Genomic DNA, 19,475 nt, shown 5'->3' on the forward strand with positions numbered 1-19,475 from the left:
GTGATTTTCCAAATGTCACATGAGAAGCCTGTGGCAGAGGTAGGACATAGATGATCTCTGATCTTCTTACATCTTAAACACAACACCATCCTTCCTCTCTTTTTATTGATGCTCTGAGGGTAGCATGTTAGTAAAGTATGACATACAAAATAGGATTTTTAAAAAAAATAAATAAAACTTTCATAACTTAAAAACAGAATAAAATGTAGGTCCTGCAAAGACTGTAGGCAAATATTTTGGCTAAATGCTTTCTTCTGTTGCTTGCAGTTCATATGTTAGTAACACTTCTGGCCACCTCACTTATATTAGATTAGCTACCAGCGTTTTCATTACTGAAAACTATTGATAGTTCATCTCAATGTTCCCTGTCATGTACTAAATCAGGAAGCATTGCCTCTCCTACCGCTAAACTCAACATGACAACTAGCCGTAACTGACACATTTAAATAAATCATGCTTTTGATTATGATTTCCTACACATCCTTTGTTAAAGCAGGTAAATTGAATCTGGGCTTTGGGGCCAGATAATGTAACTGAAGTCCATGGCAAAATTTCCAATGACCTTAATGTGAAGTGGATCAGGCCCTTAATCATCTGATCTCATAGTCCTTTGTTAAGCTGGGATATTACATTCTTTAGAGGGTACTAATCCTAAACCCCGTGAAAAATATTATGAGTTGACATTTGTACTTCTGTTTCAGTACATGGGCATTATAAACGTAAAACAGAAAAATTAAGTTAAATAATTCAGTAATGACTCTTCAGTTATACAAGAAGTACAAAAGTACTGAAGATGAATGAAACAATTTGGATTTATGGTAAGTAATTGTATTATTATTTAAGTTAAATAGGGCATTACCTGTTTTTTTCCCTTGATAAGTGGAATAAGTTTCCATAGTTTGTACTGTTTTGGTAAAGTTCTTTTAGGAGTTGCTGTTATTTAATATCAGTGCTTAAATGGCTGATATGTCTCTAACATAGGGAGATAAGTAGAATAGTGTCTCAACTATTGTGTCAGTGTCCTCCTAGTATACAGAAATGTGGTGAAAATTATGATGTATAGTATTTTATATTTGGGTTAATGGCTTTCAATTTACATTGAAATTGTCAATGCAAGGACAGAAATGACAGTATTTTCAGTATAATAACAACTTTGTTTTATGATTATTCGATTGATTACAGTTGTGTTTCATTGCCATGTAGATTTGACGAGTATAATGATAAAGGGGCATAGGTTGTAGTATGAAAAGTATGTCAAAATTAGATCCTTTTAGTTAAAAGATCCATTGGAGCTGCTTGAAGAGTAAAAAATATGCTATTTTATGGGCAGGACATTTGCATGGCAGGTACGGTTCCTAAAAATACTATACTTAGGTTTTTGCTTAATTTTCAATAATTTTAGTAATTTTATAGAGAGAGTGTTAATTGTCCTTTAGTCAAGAAGGCATCTACTATAAAATCTGGTTAAGAAAAATAATCTTTAACAAAAATGTACTATACTGCTTTTTTTAGATTTGTTAGCACCATTGATGAAATCTTGTCCCTGTTGAGTTCAATTTGAGTTTTCCCATTGACGTCAGTGTGGTCAGAATTTCACTGTGTGATTTCTCTGCCCATGCAGGGAGCTCAACACAGCTTATTCCAGGATCAGGCTCCATTTTCTGAAACCCTTACATTGGTGAGAATTTATTACACAAGTAACCTCACTGATGTGGCCACGATCCTGTTCTGACAATCACACAGGTGGACTTGCCTTTGTAGAAGATCTGATTTGAAAATAGAGAACTCCACCTCCCCCATCCCCACCCCTTACCTAATCTTCTCTTCTACTCCTCTGCTGTTTGACAAGTTTTAGTAAAAAAAAAATCCATAAAACAATACCTGTAAATACATTTTAATGATCATAGTAAGTTATTTGCAACCCAGGCTAATTCATCATAGAGTAAATAGGTGATAATTATACCATAATTTCCATAGTGTTACTCAGACATGAAAACTATAAAATATGTGGTGATTTTAAAATAAAATACAAAGGATTTAAGTATAATTACCTGTATACCTTAATCTAGAAGAAAATCTTTACATGAAAATAAGGATGTAATTATTGTACTAAGAACTATATATAGTTATTTGCAAAGCAGGACAAAATTTGCAAAATGTATTTCAGGTATTTGCATTTAAAAGCTTACACTAATTTGTCTTGGCCATCTTGACAATACTATTTGAAGTCTTCAACGTTGGCCTAACATTGCTCCCATCAAAGTCAATAGTAAAATTCCCATTGATTTCATTGGGAGCAGAGTTATGGCAACAATGAGCACTTTGAAAATCCAACTTTGGGTTTATTTGGTTCTCCCTCAGGCAGGATAGAGGGAGGCCATTTTCAAACACCATGGATCGAGCATGTTGGCTGGGGCAACATGGACAGAGGAAGGGAGGCTGGGCGAGTAAGAAACCAAACAAAAAGTGTTTTAAGCAAGGGGCTCCAAAGGAAGATTGCCCTGCCTACACTGGGAAGTAATGGGGTATTTCCAAATGAAGTGTAGGATTCCATGTCTGTAAAATGCTAACAAAGAGAAAATACAATTCTAAGGATATTATCAGGGTTAGAGTCTGAAATCAGGATAAGAATTTTGTGTCAGAGGATGTGATCTATCCATCCATCCATCCATCCAGTGTTCCCACCATATCAGACCTGTATCCTTTACCTATCTGTTCCAGTCTGGGAGGTAGGTGTAGGTAAAGGATACAGGTCTGATATGTTGGGAATACCGTCATCAGCAGATGACACTGGTTTGAAGGAAAATCTTTCTGGGGAGCACAACTTGAAAAGAGTTGACAGTCTTAAGGCACAAAACAGGGCAATATAAATACAGGCTATGTCTTACTGAATGATCTTGTTCAATTTCACACTAGATATTCAGCATTCATTTTTGTAGACTTAATGTTTGTTGTTTAGTATATATTTAATCCATTTCCACTTGCAGTGAGGGGAGCTTTCCAATAATCTTATTCAGTTTCTCTGGGACGTTCAAAGAAATACCTTCCTGAATCACCTGCTTTTTTTTTCTTCATTAGCAGACTATTCCCCATTTTCTTTCTTTAAATTAGCTATTTCAGAAAGGACACCGTTTCCCTACTTAAGTCTCCCTTTTGAGTCTAGTAGAAGAGGATACTTTAGTTACACTCTATATGTATACATAGGAAATCTGTCTGGCACGCATTTGCTTTCTTATAGCTGTGAACACAACCTGTGCAGTTTGATAGGTATTTACATTTACAAATAACCATCAGTTTGTACAAACACTAACGTCCATATATAATAAAGGCAGGCATATGCTTGTAGATATATGTACATGTAAGTTGGCCTATTCAGTTTAAAAACATTTTGAATGTCACATAATTAAATAATCTGTTAACCTGACATTTTATTATAGATTTGTCTCCTTATTATTTCCTTTTGTGCATTACTTCTCAGGTTGAAGTGCCACAAAACAGAAAACATATTTGACTGGCTGATTCTCAACATGAACCGTGCTTTCAGCAGAAAGAAAGGTAAATAGTTTGGCTTTCATTATATGGGAGACCAAAGCAATTCTTCATAAATACTTGTAAAGGTTGAAAATATTAGCATTACAGAACAATTCCTTTCTGATTAGTTGTATCAGACCAATTAGTTTAGAAAGGAATGACCTTCTGGAAATTAACTGGAGCAAGTCACTCCAGATGCGTACCTATAAAGAGTCTTCTGTCTGTAGTATAAGGCTGTGAGAGCCTGTACTGAATCTCCTGCTATTTCCTTTATTGATTTCTGATCAGAGGGAATTCAAGAGGGTGTTAGAACAGCTAAAGGGAGGCATGGAGGTCTTTGTGCTGCTGTTTCTAGTGATTGGGCTTTTATTCCTGGTGAAGCTGTTTTGGAAAGTCAAATTTTAATAGAACGAAACCTCCCTGTGTTACAGCAACTCATTGTTCATTCTAAAGCCTGGGCTTTGAAGGCTAAAATTAATCTTGGGTTTATGTTGAAAAACAGACTTTCTAAAAGTGTATGTATCTACTGCCAAATAGTTTTCAACAGCTAAATTTCCAGTTATAGATCTTTCAGTTCATTCTTTCATTTTTTTTTCATTCGGTTGTTTTAATGTATTTAATTTTTAGACAGAGTTTACAGATAGATTTTCTTTTTAAGCAAATACAAACAAATTTGTCTGATGTGACTGAAAACATTTAACAGAAAATGATATTTGTGTATTAATAATGAGGAAAACATTAACAATAAGAGCTTCATTTTCTGGGCTTATGTTCACAGAATTCAAATAGATCTTTCTTCTAAAGACCATTAAGTGATAAAGACCATCAACCAAAGTCTCTGCTGGTGTAAATGAGTTAAACTCCATTAAAGTCAATGTGAATCCATCCATTTACACCACAAAAAAGCCTTATATTTGCCACATCTATCTATATTAAAGTTAGAAGCTTAAGGTGTCTTATAATAGAAGCTAACAAAATGCAGTAACAATATCTCTGTGACCCTTGTGGAGAATATATCTACTTAGTTTATTGACACTAAGGCCACAGACCCATCTTTATGCAGTCATAGATTTATTCTTTTGTTCCTGGAGATGCATTGTGTTTATTGGTGTTGCCTAATTTTCTTTAGCATATTTGTTTTTATAAACCATTTTCACACATTTTATATTAGTTTCCACATTTTTCCCCATAGCCATGGGAAGAGTTTTTTCCTGTAGATATTTCCCCTATTCTGCTCTATTGGCTGTTGATACTATTTGCAACTTGGTCCTTCCCTCCATGAGAAGTACCCTGTTCTTCCAAACCTCTTATGTTTTGTGGTGGTTTTCATGGTAGTTCACCTGGCTATTGGATTATTTTATGGTCAGATACTTCCTTACTTAATCATTGTGGCTCCCAATCCTCTGAAGCTCAGGGATACAGCACAGAACATAGTCCCCATCCCTTCTGCGTCCCCCAAACTCCCCCATCCACAACATATTGTATGTCTTACATGGCCCTTATATGTTTAGTTAAATACAGGCAGTCCTCGACTTTACGACGTTTGACGTAAGACAAACGGCACTTATGATATTTCTGAATTGACACCCTGATTCGACTTCTGGCCATTGGTTTCAACTTTTCAACGCTTGGTACTGCAATGGAGTGGATTGCAGTTCCAAGTTACAACCTTCAACTTATGATGCAATTTTCAGGAACCAATTGTGTTCAAAGTCCAAGGACTGCCTGTAAGAGTAATCAAATTAGGTGAGGGTTTAATTGATTAATTGAAATCTCAAATTGAATAGGTAATATCAACCCACTCATCTTTCAGCCAACGATGACAACTGAAAGCATTCATAAGTTCAGGAAGCACTTATTCACACATGCCATCATAAAGAATTGGAATCTCTGCAGACAAAAATTGTAATTGAAAATAATCTGGGTATCTGGTGAAAACAGATTATAGGAACACAGGCTTCACTAATACTTTTCTTGATTTGTTATGTTAAAGTGCAAGATAAATGTAACATCACCAGTATCATGATTATTAAATTTTGATACTTATTCTTTTGATACTTTTGATCAAAGTAGCATAGAACTCAGTGGGAACTTTTCCACTGACTTTAACAAGAGTTGGTTTGCCTATCCATTTTTATATTTCATGGAGACAGTGTACTTTGTGTTTGAGTTGCAGAAACTTTAAATAATTTAAGAACCATGATAACAAAATGAATATCAGAATAAAAACTGTCTACTTTTAAAATCAGCAGATGCAAATTATATACCAATTTATATTAATAGAGTTTTCATGGATCTTATTAAAAACTAAGGGGAAAACTGAGATGTCATTGTCAATGATGTTGGAAAGTTGTTTTTCTAAAACATGTTTTCAAAACAGCACTGTACAAATTCCTGCTTCTTCACTGTCAAAAGGTGTGAACATTTTCTTTAGGTCAAACATATAACACACATGTGTTTCTCTGTGTATTCCTCTGACCCATTTTTCTGCGCCTGATCCCATCCTTACGATGTATCACCTTTAATTTAGCTTTGTATAGTGATACCCAACCAAGCAAGGTGACTATTTTGCAAAACTTCCTCTCCTCAAGTGCAGCAGTAGATAGTTATATTAGTAGAGATGGGTAGAGATCAAACTCTCCCTAATCTTAGCTGTTTCTGTATGTCTTGTCTTTATTGTCTTCAGTCTTAGCTGTAAGCTCTTCTGGGAATTTAATATGTGTTATAGTAAAGAAAGAGATTACATATTGTAAGGGAAATCATAAATGTTGTGACTACATATAGTTGATCCTTATTATTAATATTGGTATCCAAGTCACACGTATATAACTGAAGGGATAACCAGGGTCTAAACACACACACACACACACACACACACACACACACACACACACACACACAGTGTGTGGGTGGGTGGGTGGGTGGGTGTAAAATATATAAGCAAACTTTTAAATGAACAATCATCAGTATTTGAGGCCATATCTTAAAGGGTGTCTGTTTTTCTTGCTCGCTCTGTAGCCTGAGATTTATAGATATTACTGTAGAAAGTGATCATACTGATGCACAAACAGGAAAGTTAATAAAATGGAGCTACTGTTTGTTGATTTATGCTGCATTAGAAACACAGGGAAAATGTATTATTTTTGTCATATGGAACAGGACATTTTTAAGCACAGGGTAATCATGGTGGAAATGTAGGCAATTGAAGGCCATGTTTTTTCACTCCGGGCCAAATTCAGCATTGAGTTACAAACTGTGAAATCTCACTGACTGCTTCAGGGTGTGGATCTGCACTGAATTTGGCCCATAGTTTGTTATACCCTAATGCCCTGATTTCATCCAAAAATAAATGCACAGGTGTCAGCCTTAGTTTAGATATGGGTACACAGGTCTATGTCAAGACTATTGTTCTGTAGGAAAATCTGAATTCTCTAACATCATGTGGAAAAACAACATTTTTAACAGTTATGATTGCTGCCAGGCGATTGATTCATGAAACATGGAAGACACCTACAACATTAAATTTAATACATTGAAGTAATTACAAATGAGAAAGTATGAGAAACTTTATCTGTACTGACAGCTAAGCCAAATGATCATGGTTCTTTATGACAGTCATTTATGGAAATAGACAAAATGTAATGACAAAGTTTGAAATATCACAAGCATGCCTCAAGGAAAAGTTACAGAATACAATTTCACTTGAATGGACTGTCTATAAAATGATTTTCAGAATTATTATAATCTCATGCTACATTTCACAGACAACATAAGTTTAGTGTTTCCTATTCTTCCTTTGGACATGAAGGAAAAAGTGAAGCCATAAAAGTGGAGGAAATACCTATGGCACATAAAAAGAACAGGAGTACTTGTGGCATGGGGAAATAGTTTTACATAATGTGAATGCCTGGCTTTTTTCCACTAGACAACCATACTTACAAGAGTGAAACGTTCAGCATGTGAAAGGTACAGAATTGCATGCCAAATAGCCCTTTGCTACTCCAGTTTTGTTGGCCTTTTGATATAGAAATTGGTCATTTTCTTCTTCTTCTTAATACTTTAACTAGCTTCAAATATTAGAATTTTTGCATGGAAGATTATCAGATGGTTTCAGTCATAGCCCTTCTGGTGTTTGAAATATAGTGACAGGTGAAACCAAAATTTCAATGACAGAGGCCCTTTTGGGTCAGTAACCTAACACATTTTATTTTCTAAGGGCCTTTTGTAAATATTATATTGTTCTCAGTAGGCTGTTAGGTTTCCTTTCCAATATGTAAAATATGAGAGAGAATTCAAGAGTCTTTAATGTGTAGGGACCAAATTATCTTTTCCATTGTCCTCTGCAGAGGGGTGAAAATAAGTGGAAGATGGGGCAAAAAAGTGAGATCTCTGCAATATGCTCTCATACTACCCCAGGATCTAAGCAAGTCCCCTGGAATGAATACCAAGCAGAAGGCATCCATGGATTTGGGGCAACGGAAGCAGAACTGGGCAGTGTACAGACATATAGGGAAGAGCCAGTATATCAACATGGTTTCTGAGAGTAACCGTGAGCGAGAAATGCAAAGGGAAAGTTTCTCGGTAGGGATGTTCTTGGGTTTGTAGAGTTCTGGTCTGATTTCATTTTGGAACTTCATGCAGTTGTACCGCTACTCTTTGGTCCCATATTTTTCAGCATGTGGGAAGCATTAGGCAGCAGCTGGGAAAGTTCTAACTCATACAATATTTTGCAATATATTCTCCTCTCCTTCATGTTTCTGTGGGTAAGAAGATAGTGTGGCCCTTTAGGATTTAGAATTTGGTATTTCCCTGTTTGCTAATTTGTCCAAAATATCCTTAGCACATTCTTATAATAATCATATTATAGGTTCCTACTTATCAAAGTATTTTAGGCAGCTCAAAAGAAAGAGCTCTGATTTTCACCTGAATAAAATAACCAATTTTCCCCTCTGCTAAGCTTAGGAAGCTCCTTAGAGACATAGGTTCATTATTTGCTCTCCGGGCACTGAAGCTGTAGCTTTCTAGAACATAATAGGTTTTTTTGAAGCATGTTGAGCCTTTTTTGTTACTTTCCATTGTGAGATTCAGGGCCTTAGGACAATTTAAACAGCTTAAAGTACATAAGATCAGATATTTTACATGAAGGCTTTCAAGCCGAAGAATTTGAGCTCTATAACCAATAAATTATCCATTTAGAATTGGTGTTCATTATTGCCCATTTGTAGAGAAAGTTGGACGTTGTGGGCCAAATTTTCAAAACTGTCCAGAGAAATGTGGCTTCGACAGTTGCACATGTGCCCAAATCCTGCAGTTATGTGGACAAAATGGGTAATTGTTCATGTACGTAGACAGGCACTTAAACATTTGTGTTAGCACATAAGAGGTTTAGTATGTGTGTAAAACTTTCATATAGGCAGATATGTATTTGAATATCAGGCAGTTAAAGGTCTGCAGTGACTTTTTTCGTGGAATGGCATGTTTTGACAATTGTTGGTTAACTTTCTCTTGCTTCATACAAAAGCAGTGGTTCTCAAACTTTTTTACTGGTGACCCCTTTCACATAGCAAGCCTTTGAGTGCAACCCCCCCTTATAAATTAAAAACACTTTTTATATATTTAACACCATTATAAATGCTGAAGGCAAAGCGGGGGGGTCCCGACTCCCAGTTTGAGAACTCCTGTACTAAAGAATATTTCTCAATCTTCTAAATTGCTGGCTATCATGAAAAATCATTTCTTGTATGTTGAATTAAATTTTGGAGATGTACTCACAATGCCATATTCTGATAAGAGTGATAAGGGTTATTTCATATTTTGCTCACTCTCTTAGTCTTATGAAACTGCTGGAAATTTAGCATGAATATGATTAAACTTACACCATATTTCTGTCAAACACAAATGCCGTGCTAGGAGTAAAAAATGTTATATGGCTATATGTAAATACATATACTGTCTCACACATACAGTCTTGTTTTTTATTTGGATCTTTTTTAATAGTCATCTCTACCATTTTTTCCCCTTTTGGATCCTCCATTTTCAAATTTTGCACCATTGTGGTAGTCATTGGATGACTTTGAGTTCATTTACTTTTGAATATTTCCAACAGTTCTATAAGACTAAAGATGATTTAATAACATCAGATAAATGTTATTCTTTATACCAGAATAAAGTTTGGTGGATACTTTTCCCTTCAAATTTCACTAGTGAAAAAATGTCGCTTCACTGTAGTAATATCCAGCAATTCAGAAAAATGTAGCAACGTGGTAGAGTACCAAAAGGGAGAAAAGTAAGAGGTCAACTTTTTACCTAAAGATTTCTCTTTCGAAACTTCAGGGTCAGTTTGAGCGTAAGAATGTAGGTATGCTGTTGTGATTGCAATTTTTACAGACAAAAGTCTGTACCTTTCCCAGCCTGAATATCCTGTACATAATGCAGGCAGCAAGATTCCTGGCACCCATTGTAGAGGTCACAGTAGTCAACTGAATGGAGCCACCACTTTAGTTAAGGTTCTAATACTGTAACCCCTTTTTGTCATATGTGAACTTTTGGCTTTGTAACAGAATGGCAGCATCCCCAGGGCTCCGTCGTGGCCTGGCTGTCTCTGGAGCCCCTGCCTCAGTTTCCCTCTTCTTCAGGGCTCCGTAATGGGAGAATGCTTAAGATATGGCTTGACCCTTCAGCCAAGTCACAAAAAAATGTTATGCCTTCTGGGAGTAACAAGAGTCCAACCAAGTCTCAACAAAGAAAAAGCTTCTTCCACTCTTCCTGAGTGTCTCTGCAGCCTGCCCTTGGTCTTACACCTCAGGCTAATTAATTATGGGTTAGCTCAGGCTGGCCCCATCTCCCCTTTAAGGGGGCCAGTGACCCAGTGGCAGGCTGACTTGTTCCATGCTTGGTCTCTCTCCAGAAGTGATTTTTTTCCCCTTGGAACACTCACACAAATTCCCTCTAATAATTTGTGATTTAGGAAATGGTGGTAAAATATACTTAGAGCTGGTCAAACTTTTTTATTTTGGGGGGAGGGGAATGCATAGCAAATTGGAATAAAACATTGAATTTCAAAATTATCCACAAAATGAATTGTTGGTCTGTGTTCCACACCTATGCAAGGGAGCAAGGAGGTATAAAACACACTTACTTCTCTTTGCAGGCTGACTATACCACAAGTTTCAGTCCTGTGGTGAGAGCATCCACTACAGGACCTCTAACTCCCCCTCTTGCAAAGGTGGGTGGGGAGCAGGTAATCAAGGGTGAAGAATGGATAGAGCCTGGATTCCATCTGCTTCCTCTCTGACCCTGTTCACCTAATGTGCCAACCAGCACAGTTAAATTGTAATGGAAACAGTAGTAGTTTGCATCATGCATTGGGCTGGCAAAAATTACTTCTCCTTCTGGAGGGGGAGGAACTTGAGACCACATCCTGAGTCACGCTACCATCTCTGGCTTGCTCCTGGAGCAATACAGTCACACACTACCCGTTTCAGGGCTTCTGGCTAAGCCACAACATAGTCATTAGGGAGCAGCAGAACTTATAAGATGCACAAACTGACTAGCTTAACAATTCTAATCCTTTTGTTAAAAAAAAAGTTAATACATCATTAAACCTGCATAGTTAGTATCACAAAAAGTGAAGAAATTCAAAAGCTGAAGATTCATGATCAGTGTTACATATGTATTATTTCTGTTCTTTTTTTTCTGCTTAAATATGTAGATCACTTTATTATGATCTATGTCCTAAAATGTATGGCATAAAACACAGTATGTGAAATAAGGTTGAGATAATGTCACTGTTCAAATCTAGCATTTGCATTTCCTGACTTTTCATAATTTTGTAACTATGCAAACTCAAGATTGCCTTAATAACATTTTGTTATTTTAATAAGCAGCCATTGAAAGCCATTCATAAGGCCCTGAATCTCATGATGGAAGGACACTGAAAGGCTCTACATTCTGCAAATCTCATTCTGTTCTAGGAAGATAAGACTTCAGTGTCTTGACAAAGAATGAATGCTTGTCTCCAAGAATCATTGGGGGAGGAGAGATACTGGGGGCGGAGAAAAAAACACCAATAACACAACACTTAGTTTTTGTATCACGTATATTTCACTGGGATTTGTCTATGCATATCTCTGGGCAGAATTTGGCTCATAATTTGGATTGTGTGCTTAATCATAGTAACCTAGTAACTTTAAAAAATTGCTTTTATTAAACACTTAGGTCGTAGTCAGCATCTAGTAATTCTCTGCTCCTACTGTCACACTGTGGTTGGGTGATAGCAAAATGGATAAATGTATGACCACTAACAACATTGTAATTATTGTATGCAAGTGAAAGCTATGACAAGGGTAATCAAATCTCATGCTTCAGGATATAAATTCCTGTCCTGTAGGGGTGAAGAAAAACGTATGTAATGTACAGCATTGAGTAATTAACTGACGGGCAAGTCGCAAGAGCTCACCTTTCTCTGCAATAAATTACTAATGGAGGCAAGATACATGACTAGATGAACCAATAGGGTGTTCATTTTTGTGTGTCCTATTGTGAAGTTTTTCTTTACTGATATGAAGATAGATAACCAAATTCAAAACAGAATGTATACAGTGTGGAAGTGACTACCCTGATACCTGTTCCTTGTCATTCATACAGAGGTATTGACCCTCAGAAGACTAACCTTATGAGATGTGCTGGGAGAGCAGAGTTAAGTGGAGTGAACTGTGGCATAAACAGCTAGGGCACTAAGATACTGGCATCAGTGCGAGGGAAGTGTTGATCCCCAACCGAAGTAATAGTGAAAAACTGTTTTGGTCATTAATTGAAAAACAATAATCTAACTATCCCTCTCTTCCCTCAGTGTAGCTGGCACAGATGGTAGTGCCATGCACTTTGGAGAGAGGGTCACCGCACTGGAAGTAGTAACCACCGACACCTTTAACAGTGCCCCCTCACACAGATTTCACATGAAAGGCTCTCAAGGCCATCTTCTAACTTCCTGTGCTAGTAAAGACACTGTGTTTTAATACATTTTATTGGCCCAAATCCTGTTGACTTTAAAGGGTGTTTTGCCTTGGTAAGGATTGCAGGATTTGTCCCACAGTTAATGCGTACGTGATTTTGATGGTAAAGCTGCCCACAGTCAGTATGCCCCTGAAACACTTCTAATTGGTTCTTCCTGTTTCCATATACTGTGATTCTTTGACCACGCATAAGGCAATGCAGGTCATGAAAGAATCTTTGTTCATTCTGGAAAGGGATAAGTGTGGTCATGAGCTAAGCAAAAATACACTTGAACACTCCTACTGTCCCTTACATTTTCAGAATGTTATCCATGCAACTCTCATTGAGTCAGTCCTCTCCTTACAGCGCAGGTGCAGTATAGGAGAAGAGGGCATAAGGAGCCAATCCTGCCCAGCCGCAGAGCATCTGTGTAATAGCAGGACATTAATCCAGTCTAGCGGTCAATAAAACTCTAGGAGAAGGGCCTTGCTATTGCAAGTGTTTATGCAGCATCCTCAAGGAGGCTTAATCTGTTGGCTAGGAGCATTGCCAATCCCAAGTACATACCATTCAGGTGTCCTCTCCCTCTTTGCTGCCCTGTAGCAGAAGAATATCTGTGGGATCCACTTCACAGCCAGTGTTTCCCTCTTTCCAGTCTATGTGCACTCCCAAAATATTCAGTGTAGAAGTTTACTTTCACGTTTTAATAGGTTTTGGCTGAAGTTCATAATGCTCAGAAATGTATGGGCTTGTATCTTAGCCCTTTATGCAAATTCCTCTCTAATGTGTGTAACCAAATTCCTTTTTCATTTAAACAGAAGGCTGTTATTCCATACACGGCAATATTGTGCCTGCATGTTGCTCTTAAGTCTTAAGTCATTCATACTACCAGCGGTACTGAAAGCTATGAATTTATTAGTTCAAATTGCCTTTAGCTGCTCAGTAAACTCAAGCCTAGTACACTACATCATTTTTAAAAAAATTATTTCAGTATATGTGTATGTTTGCTAGCTTTATTTAGACTTCAAGTACTTCTGTGCTGGGGCCTTGCTGTTTTATATGTCTGTAAAGTATTAGCACACAGTTGGTGCTATATAAGTGATATAATAATAATAATTAATAATAATATCAGCTGTTTGTTTTGTTGATTACATTATACAGTTCTGTTTTGTTTATTATTTGAAAATGAATAATTAAGTACTAAACTATGATGCCCTGTTTAAATTAATTTTAAAAGGAAGGGATGAGGGAGCAGAACAGACTGCATTTTACTCTTGAAAGAATTCATGTATTAAATTGAGTATCCCTGTTTTGTTTTCTCATAATGTTCAGTGTGGCGCTTTTTGATGCAATGTCTCTGCCATTTCCTGGATTTTATTTGTCTAAAATGGTCTTATTTTCCTGTTGCCTTGAACTGAGATGAAATCATAGCAAAATTTTAAAAAGATGCTGCAAGACAGTGCCAGAAAGCAAATCAGAACTTAGCACGCAAGGGGAAAATAAGGATTAGGAGATATTTCTTGTGACTTTTCAGTACATCTTTGCCATTTCTGTGAAGTTTGCCTAAGCATGGTCTTGCTTAATGATGCAAATAGTGCTGCCAACCTGCAGCCACAAGCAGCCCCATGCTAATGGGATTCCAATGCTAGTGTGAAGTTTACAGTGTCCCTATGGGGTGTTCACAAGCTGCTACTTGCTAACTAAGGGCATGTCTACACTACCCCAAAGTTTGGACTGTGGGGGTGTAATTAGGAGTATTACACCCAAGTTCTGTGCAGTCATTCCCCTGTGTGAACATTGCGGGCACAAACTAAAAGGTACCTACCTCACATAAATATAGTCCTATTTGAAGAGAACTATGGTAATGCGAACTAGGAACCTTTTAGTTTGCGCCTGCAGTGTCCACATGGGTGAGTTAAAGCACAGCTCTTTGGTGCTCACTGCTATTGACATATTGATTATCCAAACTGAGGGGTAATGTATACATGCCCTTAGAGTTCTATGGTGAATAGTATGAGTCCTTCAAAGAATCAAGATGTCTCCCACTTTAACAAGACCCTGGCCAGGTACATCAGTTTTACCCATTCCTTCTTTTTAACAGAAAAGCTCCATCCCCTTATCTTCCTGAACAAACACACAGGTCATGATAGACACATTACCCATAGTATTCCTTCCTTACCACAACCTTTGTAAGTCTTTGGGCATCACATTCTGGAGCTGGTGGGTAGGGAGATGACCTCGCACTGAAATCTGTAATGAAATCCTTGCCCATTGAAGTCAATGGGTGTTTGCCATTGATTTTTTGGGGACCAGAATTGAACTGGTCCTGTTGGGGGAAAAAGTTTATTTTTCAGAGTGAAGCTAAATGAATAATCCAAGCATGATGAAGTTATTTGGATGTAAAATTAGGCTGCGATTATTATTTCTTCTGGCATTGCTAAACAAATTTGTGGGGGTCTGCAGGTGCCTTACTGATATTTCATGAGGGGTATTTTTGCTAACACTTATCTTATGTACGTAGACATCTGATGGTATCCCACTTAAGTCAGTGGAAATTTTACAGTCATAAGAAATGCAGAACCATTAAAACATTTTCATTAATATTTTAAAATCACATTTCAAGATAGGTTGTCCTGTGTAATTGTGCACTGCTTTGGATCTGCACTCATTTAAAGAACAGGGAGAAGTCTGGTTTTGGGTATGCCTTGTCTGTACTGTAATTGTGGGGTGTGATTACAGCTCATTATGACATACCCGAGCTAGTTTTAATCTATTTAGCTCCAACCCCAGAGCAGTGAAGCTATGGCATTGTGAGCTTTGGTGTGGGCTAGCTCCATGAGTAATTACTCAGGGTTCCTGATGGGTTTGTATCGCCTGCGCTGGAGCATGAGCTGCCACAGCTTCACTGCTCTGGTACCTGAGCTAGCTAGATTAAAGCTATGTCAGATTGAGTTGTAATTACACCCACTGATGACAGTATAGACACACTCTTCTGATCTTTCTCTCTTAATCTGGACCCTCCTGCTATCTGGCAAACCCACTTTTTCCTCATTTCCCTCTAAATAGTGTACCTATTTTTAAAAGTATGATTCTTTTAAAAAAATACAACATAATATATACGACCAAATTAATCTTGGTTATGATGTTTTCTCCTTTATCTTTGTCTTCCAACTGCATTGATTATTAATTTTTAAAATGTTCATTACATCCTGGTGATCCTAGAATAACACATCACATCATTGACAGCTGATTTAATGTAGAGCACTCTTCAACTCAGAAGTTATGTTGAGAGATTAGCCCAGAACACAGCGAACCCAGGATCAGGGGAGCAAAAAGGTCACCATTACATACTCTTCCTCTCTCCCCGCCTTACACCCCTGATATGCTGTGTGCTCCCCAACCATAGCCAAAAGCACATTTATAGCTACTGTACAATATCAAGTATTAAATTATACCACTTTAAGGAACACATGGCTAAATCTTGTTCTTTCATGCAAGAGCTTCACTTTCAACGGGAACTACTTTGTACGCTACAGAACAGATTCAGCTTTTTTTATACAACTGCCTTCCATTGAGTTGTGATTTTGTTATGAAAGTGACTGTGTAAAGATATATGTCTTACAAATCAGATCTGTTCCTTATGCACATTTGGAGGCGTAGGTGTTAAAAAAAATAAGTTTTACTGCTTTTACTCCTGTTAAAACTGCGAGAGCAAGCACAACTCAGAGAGTATGAGCTGGATTTTATTCATCCTTGAGTGTTATCAACTGAAAAAGTTAATTATTTAGTTATTGTGAAAACTCACTGAAGGCAAAGGGAATTGCATGTGCTTATCCAAAGGCCAAATTTTGCCTTACACTACTTTTGTGGTGGTTCGTTCAATGAAGTTCCAGATTCTGCAACCGTAACTCATACTAACTGAAATGAGAATAGTCATATGTATAAGTAAACGCTACTCACCATGAGTAAAGTAATTCATCACAAATTTTAAAAAATCAGGAATGCCATCTAGTCATTTGAAAAAAATGGCCCCAACCCAAATATTTAATTTCTCTTCTGCATCATGTTTTATGTGGATTTCTAAAATTCTGGTGTTGAGAATTATTCTTCTGAAACTTTAGCAGATTAGTTTTACATAAACTAGGCATTTTAAAATAGTCATTACAAAGAAAAGGAAAGGCAAATGTGTTTCACTGAGCAGTTAACACATGCTGTCAAAGCATAATAAAATTCACAGCAGGAAAAGGAAGACAATAGTGTATAGTTCTTAGATGGATCATTAAAGGAAGATATACGATTTTATTTAGGCCATCCAGTGAAAGATTAAAGTTTTAAAACTTTGTACCTAATTGTTAACATGGTTTAAGATGTGATTTTTTTACAGGAACCTTCCCTGTAGAAATATTGGAGATAACAGTTTTGCTTTTGATTTATTGTGCTTTATTGATTTTTGAAGAAATGAATACAATAGAGAAATCTAAGAAAAACCATCTTCTAGATCTATAAACATAATACATCAGAATACGGGTAATATGCAGTCAATGTTTGGAACATCTGCATGGTGAGCAAAATATCAGAAAAACAAGGAAAACCCACCTTGGATTGAAATAGCACTTTCATAGGGCAGAGGAGGAAATCCAGAGATGAGGGCTCTAGATCTGATTTTAAATTCAGTGAAAGGTGATTAAAATGGAAAATCTCATAAATGCTCAAGATGAAAAGTTTTTATATACCATTAAAAAGTCACAAAGCCTTTCTGGATAGTCAAATTTGTTTCTTATCTAGCTTGACATTGCTTATCTCGTCTTATCTTGTCTCCTGAAATAATTGAGTTACTGGACGAATTTGACATTCTTTTTCCAGCAAGAATTTTACCTAGTGGTCAGTGTTAAGCATAGTTTGTCATCACTGTTCTAATATTATTCTCATAATGTTTTGACGTATTATAAGTTAGTTCGAAGCAGCTGAAGCCTTGTACAAACAAGGTATGTGATTTTAAAGTGGTATGCGGGGATCTGCATTCATGCTTATAAAAGGAAGCTCTTTCACATGACTGTGTATCTGCTGTACCTCCAATACCAAACAACTCTTGTGATTATTTTCTGTTTGGTTAGAGATAATGTACAGCAATTCTACAAAGTGGTCATACTCAGGAGAGGAAGGATACTCCAGTGTACCAGTGTAGAGTACTGGGGAAACCTGGATTCAAGTGCCTGATCTGCCACAGATTTTCTGTGTGATTATGGACAAGTTTGTTAGGCCCAGAATTGTAAAGGTATTTAGGTGCCTAATGATGTAAATCGGTATCTTTTAGCATCAGAGATTCAGGCACTTTGGCACTTTTGAAAATCCCAGTAGATGCCTGTCTGCATCTTTAGACAACAAGTACCTTTAGAAATCTGGTCATTAGCCTCTCTGCGCCTCATTTCTCCATCTGTAAAATTGGGATAATAGTACTGCTTTACCTCACAGAGATAAATTCACTAACGTCTGTGAGGTGCTGAGATACTGTGGTAATGGGGCTCTTTATTATTACCTGCGATAGCAATGTACTTATCTGAATAAAATTAGGATATTTGATGCATATAAAGTTACAGTAAGAATGAATAAGGCATTTAATCTAATGCAATTTTTTTTCTTTTGCTTTTTTGAAGATAAAACATGGATGCACACTCCTGAGGCTTTATCAAAGCATTATATTCCCTACAATGCAAAGGTAAGAAAATGTCAGTTAATTTCCTCTTTGTTTACATTTTGTAACAGTCCCAAACCAGTGGGGTACAGGAGTCTGGTAGAGGGCAAATATACTGGTCACTGGATGAGTAGTTTTCTGTTCCCTGAGTGACCAGAGCAGGGGCTGCACTAGAGTAATCAGGAACCTGCTAGAACCAGTTAAGGCAGACAGGCTGATTAGATCACCTGCAGCCAATCAAGGCAGGCTAATCAAGGCACCTGGGTTTAAAAAGGAGCTCACTCCAGTCAGGGAGGGGGGAGCCAGAGGAGAGGAAGTGCGTGTGAGGAGCTGGGAGCAGGAGGCGCAAGGAGCTGAGAGTGAGAGGGTGTGCTGCTGGAGGACTAAGGAGTACAAGCGTTATCAGACACCAGGAGGAAGGTCCTGTGGTGAGGATAAAGAAGGAGTTTGGAGGAGGCCATGGGGAAGTAGCCCAGGGAGTTGTAGCTGTCATGCAGCTGTTACAGGAGGTAATATAGACAGCTGCAATCCACAGGGCCCTGGGCTGGAACCTGGAGTAGAGGGCCCCCCAAACCTCCCAACTCCTGATCAGACACAGGAGGAGTTGATCCAGACTGTGGGGAGGATCACTGAGGTGAGCAAATCTGCCGATAAGCGCAGGACCCACCAAGGTAGAGGAGGAACTTTGACACAATTTTTAAAAATAAAATGAAAGGAAATTTTGAAATAAAAAGTCATTTTGAATAGAAAAATTGTGATTTTTTTTGTTACTGAAATAACTTAGCGAAATCAACCCAAATTCGTGAAATATGTTAGTGTTCCCAAATCTGCTTTTTAGTTTTGTTTGTTTACTGGAAAAGCTTTCAGGCGCAAAATTTCACCCAGTTCTGTTTGATGGATCCACTGCTGTATGGATTCTCTTCCTCTCCCCGCATGGGGTGCTGCCAATGTATCAAGCTACTTCACCTAATCAGAGAGGCTCCTCATCCCCTATGCATCTGACCACCACTTGTTGTTGTTCTGATTGTGTGCTGGGCCTCTGATTTGTCCTCTAGAGGCAGGTGATGAGAAACAGTTAAAAAGATTTCAAATGTTGAAGGTTGTCACATCAGACTGATTACAAGAATTTTTGCTGTAAGCTGGGGACTTATCAGTTGGAAGCAACAGAGGAGTCCAAAGACCTGGGTGTACCGGTTGATCACAGGATGACTATGAACCATCAATGTAATACGCCGTGAAAAAGGCTAATGCAAATCTA

At 37.5% G+C, this 19,475-nt stretch overlaps 1 protein-coding gene across 9 annotated transcripts in view; it reads left to right on the forward strand.

Annotated features, from left to right (window-relative positions):
- The window catches only part of GULP1 (GULP PTB domain containing engulfment adaptor 1), a 322,371-nt gene that overhangs the window by 189,780 nt on the left and 113,116 nt on the right, over positions 1 to 19,475 (forward strand). For all 9 annotated transcript variants that reach the window (XM_045032402.1, XM_045032397.1, XM_045032396.1 and 6 more), the window contains 2 exons: positions 3,479 to 3,555; positions 18,180 to 18,241. In XM_045032402.1, the coding sequence (XP_044888337.1) occupies positions 3,479 to 3,555; positions 18,180 to 18,241 (139 nt within the window). The remainder of the gene's footprint in view (positions 1 to 3,478; positions 3,556 to 18,179; positions 18,242 to 19,475) is intronic.

This window comes from Mauremys mutica, chromosome 10, assembly GCF_020497125.1.
Source record: "Mauremys mutica isolate MM-2020 ecotype Southern chromosome 10, ASM2049712v1, whole genome shotgun sequence".
NCBI classification, from domain to species: Eukaryota; Metazoa; Chordata; order Testudines; family Geoemydidae; genus Mauremys; species Mauremys mutica.